Raw genomic sequence first — 13,149 nt, 5'->3', positions numbered from 1 at the left:
CAGAGATGAATTGGTAAAAAATTGACCAATCCAGAGACTTTCTGCCCAACCAGTTTAACTTGCGACCTGCTTCAGTGGTTTGTGCCATGAATGTCTGCCAATCAGTCAGTTTCCAAAGGAGCAAATGATTGCTCGGTGCAGGGCACTACTGATGAATTGAAGCAAATTTTTAAGGGATCCAACATATACTCATTATCAGCCAGATTAAGCATTGCTTACCTCAAAAACAACAACGAAGGCAAGTCTTGCAGCCAATATATGCCAGTACATAGCTGATCTTTCATATTTATTTTCTGAAGAAGGAGGTTCTCTGAAATCCGGATATCTGAAAATGAAATCAATTGTAATTAAGCATTTACAGTATGCCTACCCTTGAAATAGCTAATCCTGATAGGAAGAATTAGATATGCAAATTATATAAAAGGTTTTCACTGTGCCAATCATTATTACCTGCACATTGTGACATTGGAGTACTCTTTCGGAGCAGATCCTGGTTCCAAATCACTCACATTGAAGTATGACAGTGAAAAGTTCAAATAACCATTCAAAGTTTGATCCTCACTTGTATGAAAAACATAAACAAGCTTGGGAATGAAGTTTGAAGTGAAAGCTATGATGAAGCCCTTTAAAAAGATTAAATAAAAAATCATATCAGAATTTCAGTCACAAAAATCATAATGCATCACTTTTGAAATACTGCTTACCATCAAAACTATTGCACTTCTTTTTCTGACATAATGGCTAAACTTTAGGTCTTTCGCAACACAGATATAGATTCTGTTCAAGTCCACACAAGTAAATAAGACCAAATTATTGCAACAATAATTAACGACCTAATCAGGGTTGTGGCCATTTCATGCATCAAGCACCTAAAGCCAGTCTGTTTCATGCTCTGGAGGGTTCTGAAGCTCAGTAGGTGGGACCTGTTTGCCAAGTTTGCAAAGTTTGCTTTGGGGCCAGTATTGCCAAGTTTGACAGCTCCAAACACCTCAGCATTCACATGGAGTGTTTGGAGCAGATTTGATAAATTGTTTGCACTCACTCGAAAAATTGCACCAATTTCCTAAGTTATTTCCTTGCCTGCAATGCAATCGTGAGATAAATACCCAACTCATGGGAATTGAAGACATTGTAACTGAAAAATATATATTAAGCCAGTTAATTAATTCAAAGTAATGGAGAGGAAAAAAATAACTGTTCATGATGAATGGCTAAAGGAATAATTTGTTATTTCTGGACAAAAGAGGAGTGCAATTTTGTATTGAAAAGTAAGTTTTTCCAAAAATATATTCATAAACAGATGTATACTTTCAACAACTCCTTGGCATACCAAGTTGAAAGACCAATTGCTAAAAAATTCTAGTCAGTTTCACAGATGTGCTTCAAGTGCTAGTGCAAAAAAAATGAAACAGGCCAGCCCGTGGATAGGTGGTGCTTCAATGTGTCTAAAATGTGAAATGTACCACGACCCAGGTCTCCGACATATTTAAGCAGCAAATACTGCACATAAGTATAACTAAAAATGAAATAAGAAATCACAGTAACTGCCATGAAAAATTGAAAAATTCGGCACCTTTCTTTGCATGATCAGAAATTTCAGGTAAAAACCAATTTCACAAAATAAACTCTGCAATAACCTAATATCATCAGCTTTTATATACTCATAACATTTATGACACTGTTGATGTAAAATTATAGCCATTAGATAAAAGATGCTCTTTTGTACAATAAGTATATGCCAAGTACATCTGCCAAATATTGAAATATTTGCTTCATGTGACTAAGTCACTTTATACAAAATGTCACATGGAGATATATTGCGGAAAGCAGCCAGAGGGTACATTTTGCTCATTAAATTCTCCTTCAGATTTGGTAAATATATGTTATTCAAGCCCAATAAAGACAGTTATCCGAATCTAACCATTGGCAATTGGTAAAGAAGCATTCCCCTTACCCAATCATTACTGAGGAAAAATATAACATGCCCCGGCACCCTTAGAAAAAACAGAAAAGAATTCCCACTGATTTCATGTTTGATGGAAAAAATAAGAAAGGTTTTTCAACGTTAGGTTTCCCAAATAATATGATTTTGTTCTCCTATTGTAATAAAAAAGCTGCAACTCTCATATCCACATTTCATGACAGCCAATCTATAACCAGCAACCGGTAAACCACAGATCATCATTAACTATGATAAAACATAAGGAGTTGACACTGTTCTACTGTGTTTGACATACACATGTGCTTGCATTACCCATACATGGCTGAGAGCAGATTGTAACTCATTGATAAATGTGGCAGGGATAAATTCACAGGTACTGATACGTCTCTCCGATCATGGTGTCCAATGCACATCTAAAATTAATAAGGTTTCTTGTGGTGTACCCCATGAATCAATAATCATTCCTCAGCCCTATTATTTTTGTTATTTATATTAATTAACTCTCTAACTGGCTAAGTAAAGTACGAGGGGCTACACCAATCCTTTATGCGATACTAGCAAAACAAACGACTAACAAAATGCTACAATCACTCCAGCCGTGATCCAGTACATGGAGCACCAGTAGCACAGGGAGCAATAGGAGCGAAAGTGGACCACGAATTTGTAGCGTCTGAAGCGGGACCACTCGGGAGCATTGGGAGTGTGTACTGGACTACAACCACAGACTGCCGAGGCTACTTTCACACAAAACAACTCTTTGCCAGCCGCCGTTCACGTGAAATTCAGGTGGCTTTCAGACGAGACTACTCTCTGCAATGCCGTGTGCCATGCAGTGAACGGCAGCTGGCAGATAATCATTTCGTCTGAAAGCGGTCTCACGATTGAATCTTGTACATATACAGTAATTCTTCCATATGCGGGTCAGGATGCATTCCTAGGGCTTGTTCGTAAGTTAATAAACCTATGCAAGTCATCGAAGAGTGTGGTTATCCTGCAGAATGCAACACTGCATTACAATATTCTGTTAGCTCACAGCTGCTCAGCATGGTGTTGCTCTACCGGCGTGTTGAGCAGTTTATTGTTGAGGTTATAAGAACTGTGACAGTGAAGCATGCGAATAAGTTGTCGATTTAAGTAACAATTTAAGCTACATCGCAGAATAGTGAATATATTTTGAAATGACTCACGAGTTACAACAAATTAATGAATGTCGTCGTCAGCAGTTGGGGTGTTTCACTATTGATCCTGATGCTATGCTAACTATATATGCAGTATGTAAAATGTGTTTCAAGCGTATTTTGCACGGCCCTTCAAAATCAACATCGACCACTACTGTTTTCAATGAATGCCTGTTCTATACTGCAGGCAATATTTCTGCCAAAAAAAGAATAGATTAGACCCAGATGGGATATAATGTTAAATTTTTTAATTCAAAACCTGGAGAAAAAACCAGGGGCTGCCTGATATAATGTGACATATTGGTCGGTCATGCATTCTTTAACAACGTGTTTTTTAAACATTTTTACTAGGAAAATAAAATTATGGATACGATCTTAAATTTTTTTTAAAGAGCTTTCTTGCTTATTTACATTTTTATTGAAATTATTTGCATTCACTTCTTGTGGTTGTTTATTTAATTTTGCCATTAATTCAGATAATAAGAGTTCATCCTTAGAACCGAGAACCAATGGGGGAGAAACGGTACCAAGAACCGAAAAAAATTAAGACCCCACTCATCTTTAGTTATAACATTACATAAAATAATTCATTAGAGGAAAACATTTAAAAATTGTCATTGGCGCACAGAATGCACCAGTGTGGCTACTTGTCTTTCACCCAGAGTTGTGACTGCTAGAGGGTTACATCCAACCCTTGGGTGTAAGCAATGAGTGCTACTGTGATGAAATAAATTTGCTTAGTCTTTCAATGGCTTACATTTGTGACTACCGCTATCTTACTGATTGAGTCCAATATCCCAAGCCATATGCCAATGTCCTTCACTCGTTGGGTGACAGGGCGCTGATAGTATCGGAGGAGCTTCTTAGCATCCAGACGCATCTCTAGCACATTGTTGAATAAAGCACAAAGAGGAGCCAAAGGAAAGGCAGCCACAAATATGGTGACAAATCCATACTGCAAAACTATTTTGGAAAGAAAGAAATAAGATTTTTTTAATTATTTAAAGAAAACCATAAATGCATGTTGCACCGAGCTTGAAAATCCATTCATCAATTTTCCATGGCTCCATTTTATTCATACCCATTTCAAGATATTCTGGGAATAAACTCCTGGTATCCCATGGATTTAGTTTGTAGTCCCTCATCCACTGATATGCAGATCGACGGCCCTTACCCCTCCAACTTCCACTAGGGGAACTTCGCTTGCGCAGCCTTATTGTGTTGATCCACTTCATGACTAAGCTGAAAATAGATGATATAAACTCCATTAACTCTTTCACTCCCAAGGCTTTTATTAAAAAGATAATGTAAAATACATTTGTGGCCTGGAATTTTTGGCCAGATTAGCCATAGAAGATCTAATGGCAGCTTGTTAGCAAAAGGGTTAGATAGAGATATAAAATAATGCTTGATGATTTGGATCATTTAAAAATGCTGACAAAATATAAATTCGTACATGACATCATACATGATATCATACAAGATAAATACATGGTGATGAAATTATTGATAACTTACGGGAATACCATTTCCATCATGGTGTTCATAGCTTGTTTTCCAATCATGATAATTGACAGCTGAATGCACAATTCAAGAAGGCACCCTCCTGGGCCACACTAAAAAAAATATCCCATTTTAATTCCATGAACTGAAAATATTTTAATTGAATTATGCATATCTTAAAAATTTTAATATGTCCAACAAACCTCTTCTTGGCGATATCCAAAGAGGCGAGTATACCCTCCAGGAGATCCCACAGATTTTCCTTTCAAAAATGCAATATAAAATATGGAAGCATAATAATTGACAAACTGTAATAGATATATCTTTAGAGTAAGACTGTCATCAAACTCAGTTTGTGTGCGTTGCAGTTCCAGTTCCGTTAAATACTCAGCTAGAAACCCATACACCTGAAAAATTTGATAAAGTAAAATTTAAATAGAAACATAACTTTTTAACTATTATGTAGCAGAAAGTTAGTTAGATAATTTCATAATATAGTATTTCTATGGGACACTAGATCAACTCTCTTAGTTTTTCCAGAGGACAGAAATTCTCTGAGTATTCCAGATTTTCTCATTTTTACAGGTTAGTGGACACCCAGCCTAATTATGGTCTAATCTATGAAATTTGGTTTGCTCTGACATCATCACCTTGAGCGCTCACCACTGTAAATCCATTTAAATGTAAATGGGGTGACATCTAGTGTCCAAATGGAGAATCCACCATTGTAATACATATTTGCGTTTACTACCGCCCTACCATCACCCCCTTCGCCCAACCGCAGAAAAATCCTTAATTCAAGCAGCCCATGCATGTTAATCAACCAGCCTACCCAGGAGGCTGTTTCCTTCCACCCCCATTCACTGATGGCCTTGGGGGACAACACCCCCGAATTGAGCCAAAAAATGAGTAGAAGATTGTCAGCAGTACATAGTTAGTTGCAACTGTTTAATGTTTTAACCAAGATTTTTAACCCTATGAAAACCAACCCCATTCCCCCGTCACCTTTTTCTTTGGTCTTTCTCATTACTATCCCCCAAGTATTCAAAATACAATAGAATCCTGATTTAGCATTTTTCACGGGGGCACAAAATTTAAAACACTAAATGCGGAAAAACACTAAATGATGACCTGCCATTTTTTTCAGGTTTCAGGGTCTACAATGATAGGAATGGCTTTCTATTGCTACATGCAGCAAAAAATTCATTGATTAAATGCTCTCTTTCCAATGAAGGTACTTCTCAGGAAGCAGCTAAAAAATGGGTAATAAATTTAAGTAATGAGAGGATGATGTTTTAAGAAAATTTTAATATAAATTAACATAAAAGCACTCCCACACAGAATAATATTATGGATATTAATGATTTCATTTTTACGCACTTCTCAGAAATTAAAAAAATTTATTCTGTAATGACATATAGGTGACTATAGAATATCTAATATATGCAATAGAAAAGGTATAAGCACTCGAAAAATTGTCATTGCATCAATAAATATGAGTGAAATACAGGGATAGCAGAAAATTGCAAATACCGAATTATAAACTAAGTACCTAATATCTATTTAACAGAAGGTTTTCTGGAATTTTGCCAAATAAATGTTTTCTGATGCCTCAGCAAAACTAGGGCCATATGAGCCTTTAAAAAGCCTCCTGTGCACACATTTTGGATTCCGATTCCTATCTCCAGTAGGCATACACTTCGATAGTGATTCAACACGATAGTAGCACCACGTTGCCATATATCCGTGGCCTTTGGATGGACCTTGAGTAACGATTGGCTAAACTCTGTTAAGTGAAAAGGTTTAATATTCAACACAACTGACTTTAATCTGAAAAATTGTCAGTGCCTCTGGAGTTAGGCAATGTCATCAGAGTTATTATGTCGAAGCCAACCACCAAGGGATTCCAGCAGGATTTTCGTATTTATCAGTGCTCATCTATTTTACCGTGATTATGCAGTGATTTTTTTCCAGCATGAGCAATGGACTGTGATCATTTGTCAAAACTCCGATTTTCATTCTCTTTTGATATAAAATAGCATCAGATAAATGTATCTTTAAATAAACACCGACATCAACCATCCGCATGTCGGTACATGGGCTTCGGGATATCTAAATTGTGATCTAAAATAATGTTGTTCCGTAGGGAAAGAATGCTCTCACTCTACATCACGTCAGGGGAAACACTTCTTCGGTTCTTTCGTGGTTCCTCTGTGGAAACTGGCCTTGGTGTGGATTATAGAAAGAATCTTCCAACGAACTGCGCAAATGATTGGGATCCTCTTATGAAAAGAGAAATTAGTCGACTAGATAAATATTGGGATAACAATGGACTGCCCGTAGAGAGTAGAGTTAAAAGGGGTATAAGCCATCAATTGAAAACATTACCAGAAAACCATCATTGTAGCGGCCCTCAGAGAATAACTCGTGTTATCAGTCGTCACCTAATCATCGAAGACAAGTTGAAGAAGTGAAAGATAAGATAGTTACAGGTTACATATTAAGGGATGACTTGGCTCCATTAGATCGTATTTGATCCAAAAAGTGCCTGGTTTTCCGATTAGAAGGGGAGGGAAACATTACAAGAAGACAAATCACCCAGCTGCAAGTTGAAGGTCACAGCACTGCTTTCGTGGAAGAATGCAGATGAAGAAGCGTTCCCTGGTATATTCTATCGACTCTTGCAAAAACTTTAATGAAAATTTTCTTGTTCATGAGCAAAAATTAAAATATTTGGATAATTATTTGCATGAACCGCCATGAAAAATTTTAAATTGGGCAAAAACATCCTGTGCGGGAAAATTTTTACGACCATAAATGGGCAAAAAACGTAGAATGCAGAAACACTAAATAATAAAATATTTTACATTTTTCTAATAGGGAATGAATTGGGACCCCAAAAAATAAAAGATAAATGCAGAAAAACGATAATGTGAAGACATTAAATCCAGATCCGACTGTATACCCATGCACTTCATTACCTAAGCAATTATGTAGTTCCCTCTTATTATGATAAGAAATTATATCAAAATATTTACCCAATTAAAAATCATAATGCATCCAAGATTAATTGTTGCTGCTGTGCATATTGTAAAAAGTATAGCATAGCTGGTAATCACATTTTCTCCATACACACTTAAAGCAGCAAGAACTGACATACGGTAGAGTACAACAGCAAGCACAGCAGCCACTGCTATGGCAACCTGAAAAAAGTTCATGAAAATATAAGACAATGAATAACTAGATATTGAGAAGTTAATACCCTGACTAATCCAAATATTTTTTCATTGTGATCTTCATCCTTCGAGTTTATAAATTTACAAGAAGTTCATAACAACTCGCTCATAAAAACCAATTTAAAATGCAGATTTAAACTCAATTAGCCACAGATTTCACAAAAAATTTAAGATTACACGATCATAATCGTGTGTCTCCAAAGTGTCTTCTCTGTATATCCTTACTCTGTGGTAAAACATAAAAATAGTCATTCAACTTACCAGAAGGATAACAGCAGAAAAGCTGAGAATAGTGGCTGGTAATCGCATCCTCCAAAATGGTACATATGGCTCCTCTGTATTTGTGATCACATTAATTTGCTTTTTAGGAACATGTGCTAATCTAGCTAAATATTCAGGCCTTGGGTGCTCTTCTTGAACATCAAATCCAGTGAGATCCCAACGATGAGTAATTTCAGCAGAATATCTCTTCCATGATTCAAGAAATGCAGCCGCTAATGACAGAAAGTTAGAAATGATGCAAGAAATAAGTCACAAATTCCAAAAAATTCTCATTACTCTTAATGCTTAAGAATATAGTGAGCAAGCAAAAGAGCTCTCACAGGTTAATTGCCATGTGGGGAAAAATACAAAAGTTTTGATAACATGAAATGGTTTAGACCAAGTGCTTTCGTTTCAAATTCCCAGCTAGCACAGTCAAAACTATTAGCGTAAATGAAGGAGCAATGACATAGCAATGCTTTTGGTGGCAATTCTTTGTTTCTAAGATGAATTTATGCCAAAGAATCTCTCTTCCCAGTACCAAAATACTCATCCACTGACATTCATTGAAACTGTTAGCCATTTCAAAGATGAGGGATAAAAAGATGCTGCACTTTACCAGAAGATGGGAATAGTTAAATGGAGCAATAATTAATTTTTCAAGTTTTTGAGTCCAGGAGAAATTGAAGCAACTTGCCTTCTACTCCACCATTCGAGCATGATTTTTGTTAACTTACTGGCTTGCACAGGAATCATTGTGAAGCTTAGACTTTTTTATAGAATACTTTTTTGATTATGTTGCAGTGGAATTAAATATTCACCAAGGCATTACAGCAGACTCTGGTCAATACAAACAACATTATTACGAAGTTCTTGTTATTACGAAGAAATTCGTTGGTCCCAAAGAAAAGGTCTATGCAATTTAGAGTAAAAGAAACATTATTACGAAATTAAGAACCTCAGTCCCGGTCCCGACGATTACAAAATGAACTTTATTACGAAATTCCACGAAGAAGCAATGGCATTTAGTTGGATATACACAACACTACGTTATCATAATTGATCTGCGTTTAAGTTCTCTTCTTGTACTGTGCCCAAGACTGTCAATTTTGGTTCTTTCTTCAGTAGGAGATACTTCCGTATGCACGCAACATCATATAATAAACTTCATTCCTGTGGAGTTATGGTGACCCACTCATTAACGCTCATAAATTGGACGTACAGTTAGTGCTCTTCCTACACACATTGGATTCACAAACTTTCAGAGATAGTATGAATATTCGAAAAATTCAAGCGCCCCTGAAATTTCAAATTTGGTGCCTTCAGAGTTTGCCGATGCGACATGACATGGCGTAGAGCAGGGGTCTCCAAAATAGGGTCCGCGGGCCAGATCTGGCCCATGGAGGGTGTGGCGATACGTCGCTAAATCTAGTTGATTGTTCACGTAAGCCCAGACATAGGGAAATACTCCAACCGTCGGTCACAAGCTGGATCAGGGAAAAGACTCCACAAACAACAAAATCAGCTCACAAGAAAAAAATAGCCAAAAAATTTACCAGTATTTCTGTTCAAAATCTATTCCAAGTAGAGTATTCAAAATCAGAAGTATTACAGAAAACAAAAATAGTAATTCATGATCCCATAGGAAACATTACCAGCTAAATACCCGCAGAATAATTTCTCTAAATTTGCCATGTCTCACTAAACATGCGTCCACTACCAGGCTACGAGCAGAAGAGGGATTGCCTATTGCAAGACGAGACAGGATTTGAGGGGAGGGGTTTTTCCAAGCAGCGGAGGGGGTAGCCAAGGCGAATTCATCTGCTGCGCCACTGCCCCTGTTGACAGGCTGCTCCGCAAAACCTCGTCCCTGGGTTTGAGTCAACAGCATACCACCCAGAATTTTCCCCTCAAACTTCTGGGTTGGAGACATCAGTCAAATCACAGGGATATTCATTGGAACACAAGGAGGGGAAAGACGTAGTGGGGTGAGGTGTTGGAGGGAGAGAGAGTTATGATAGGACTATGGTAAAACTTCTCACTCCAAAGTGCAATACTATGGACTTAGCACCGATTTCCCCTTGCTTGCCAAGGAGTAAGTATTCCTCCGCAGTAGTCCTATATAAGTCTTGGATTGCAGGTAGGCTGGTTCGGGGGCTGGTTTCGGGGCTGTTTCGTGGGCTGTTTCCGGAGGCTGTTTTCCGGAGGCAGCATTTTCCGGAGACAGGGTTTTGCGAGACAGGGCCTTTTGCTACAGGGCCTTTGCGCGAAAAACCTTAGCGCGAAAAGTCCTTAGCGGGAGAAGTTCTGCGGATAATTTCGGAGGAAGTTTGAAGAAGTTCGAGGAATTTCTGGGGGGGGGTTACCAGAAATTTTTGGGGGGTGGGAGACACTAAAAAAATGCCACAAGGGCTTTCATCCGGCCCGCGCACTCGTTTCAAGTAGGGCGAGATTCTCGTACGTTTCACTCTGTGAAACGTCCCTAGGAGCATTGCAGCGCTGTACTGCACGTCAAAGTTGCCTTCAATTGTTCGTAAATAAGAAATACGCCACCGGATACTTCAGTAGACATTGGTATCGAATACTTCAGTCATCGGCAAATTTGCTATCTGGTCCGCGGGGTGATTCGGAACTTGGAATGTGGCCCTCGTGGCCTAGTAAATTGGAGACCCCTGGCGTAAAGAAACTCGCACTTTGGGCATAATCTGAACAAAGTATCATTTAATTCCATGTGAAGTCAGGAATTGTTTAGCGTTTCGCCTATTCTTTTTTCCCGCAGACAGCGATTTTTTTCGGCTCTGGCTACGCTGCAAGCTGGATCAGTTCGTCACAATCGTGCATTAATGTACGATTGTGATGCATGGTGCATTCTGCAGGAGAACCACTCTCTTCAATCCCTTGTATTGGTTTATCAACTAACGAGCAAGGTCTCAGAATGCATCTTCTTCGTATATTGAGGACTTGATCATAATTGAATCGCGTATATTAAACACTTGACTATGAGGATTATAAGTGCGAGAGATGAAGATACAAAAAATTTTGACAAGGAATGGTTTTTTTCTTTTGATGATTCCTAAAAGAAACGTTCATACGATCTTAGTTATAGCGAACCTCCGGTTTTTTGGTCCCGTGAACTTTGTAATAACAAGTCTATTGTAGTAGCATTCTGTGGAGGATATGAGAGTGTTAGGAGAAAAGTGTGCATTACAAATTAAGAGTATTTCATGTGGTAAAAATTTATATTCACCACATGCCGTCATACTGTGCTCACATGTGTCCAAATAAGGACTGAGCAAGAAGTGTATGTGGCAAACAAAAGACAACAAGGAAGAATAAAGATTCCAGAGGTAAGCTTGCTTTACTTAATACAACTTTACAACCCTACAGAGACTTAAATACTCACATGGTGATGGGCGTATATAAATTAATTTTATCACCAGCTTCATTTACTAGGTTTCCTACAGTTTCCCAAAAATGAAGCAAGAAAGGAGAAATGGGTAGCAGCCACTCAAAGGAAAGACTGGAATCCATCAGCTTTTTCCTGTATTTTTTCCGTTCCTTATAATGAGGAATGCTACAATCGTTATTGGCTACTTTCATTAGCAGCCATACCATGGCAATCAGTGAAAGATTAACATTTATTGTAATACATATAATGAAAGCAGTGTCTTTGGAAATGTTGTTCAATTCAGAAACTGATTTCTCTGACCTCTTGATAAGAAGTAAATGGCCCTGAATATATTGTCCAAAAAGTTCAGTTATGTATTATGCAGTAGTAATCTTGATACGCATGAATCTTCTACAAAGTTGACTTCCGAGATCAATTAAGATGAAAAACTTGCATAAAATATTGCTTGAATGCCTTCTTGTCTTTTTCAGGCTGTGGATCACAGGTAAACAATGTTCACCTCCTGCCATTAACATGAAATACAGCGAATGATGATTGTTAAAAGGGTGATGAAATCCACTTAATGGCAAATACTGTTTTTATTATTTGGCTCCACGTAGAGTTAACACCTGGTTGGCCTCTATGTGCTCAACTTATAATTGCACATAGTTTCTATTGTGTTTTATCATGCTGTTTTGATATGTTCCTTTGATGCTGTGGCAATAAATATAATAATTGGACATCTCTGAGTTCGTTTCCTCAATTGCCTGCTGGAGAGCGCAGGGGAAATACTATGCTATGGTTGAATCATCTTAGCAATTATGAGAATTAATGGGTATTTTGGAAATAATTTACTATTTATAATTGAAAATAAATTATTACAAATATGCAGGGTGCTCTCAAGAATCCTTGCAGTTAGGCTTAAGACACATAGATGACAGTAAAGTCATTCAAAGTGCAAGAGTAGTGGGCTATTACATACTACTTAAATTTACCTATACGTGGCTACTCTACCACCTATTTTTTTCTCTGTTATTGACAGCTTTCACTCAAAAACTGATAGTATTTTTCTTGGTACTTGTTGTTAATTTACCAGCCAAACGTCAAAGCTTAGCCCATGAATTAACGTAACTTTGCCGACAATGACAAAAGACCAATCTGTGCTAGCTGGGTTTAACTGAGTAAATAAAAATATAAACTACAACCCAACCAAATTTTTTTACATAAAAAAATTTGCTATCTAAGATTTGCCTTACATTGACTCCCCCATGTTTCAAATGATTTTCTAAAAATATTCCATCTTGGTAAATAAGCAAAAGAAAAATTGGAAGGTATCGGTACTTTAAAGAAAACTTACCCCAAAAAGACATAAATATGGCAAAAAATACAGTCGAAGGATTATCAAAGAGGTATGTGACACGTGAATGCAGACAAGTCTCTTCAAGATCCCAATAGCTGCAAAAGTAGTCGCAGAGTGGGCACATTTTTATGCCTAGATTCTTGTTGCATATATCCTCACTGCCAGAGAAGGAAAAAATTAGACATAATCAAATAGTGATATGTAATGTTAAATTTCATATTAAAACCCAAAAATTAATATGAGAATCCTTAAGTAGTTTCAAATATACAAGAGAAAATTCA

At 37.4% G+C, this 13,149-nt stretch overlaps 1 protein-coding gene across 2 annotated transcripts in view; it reads right to left on the bottom strand.

Annotated features, from left to right (window-relative positions):
• The window catches only part of LOC124153556 (anoctamin-1-like), a 43,347-nt gene that overhangs the window by 4,706 nt on the left and 25,492 nt on the right, over positions 1–13,149 (bottom strand). For both annotated transcript variants that reach the window (XM_046526789.1, XM_046526790.1), the window contains 9 exons: positions 12,866–13,026; positions 8,121–8,353; positions 7,662–7,826; positions 4,827–5,030; positions 4,639–4,736; positions 4,202–4,362; positions 3,878–4,083; positions 451–623; positions 220–325 (listed from right to left, as the gene is read on the bottom strand). In XM_046526789.1, the coding sequence (XP_046382745.1) occupies positions 220–325; positions 451–623; positions 3,878–4,083; positions 4,202–4,362; positions 4,639–4,736; positions 4,827–5,030; positions 7,662–7,826; positions 8,121–8,353; positions 12,866–13,026 (1,507 nt within the window). The remainder of the gene's footprint in view (positions 1–219; positions 326–450; positions 624–3,877; positions 4,084–4,201; positions 4,363–4,638; positions 4,737–4,826; positions 5,031–7,661; positions 7,827–8,120; positions 8,354–12,865; positions 13,027–13,149) is intronic.

The sequence above is a fragment of the Ischnura elegans genome, chromosome 2 (assembly GCF_921293095.1).
Source record: "Ischnura elegans chromosome 2, ioIscEleg1.1, whole genome shotgun sequence".
NCBI classification, from domain to species: Eukaryota; Metazoa; Arthropoda; class Insecta; order Odonata; family Coenagrionidae; genus Ischnura; species Ischnura elegans.
Note: the sequence above shows the minus strand (reverse complement) of the source record. Positions and strands in the feature narration are given on the sequence as shown.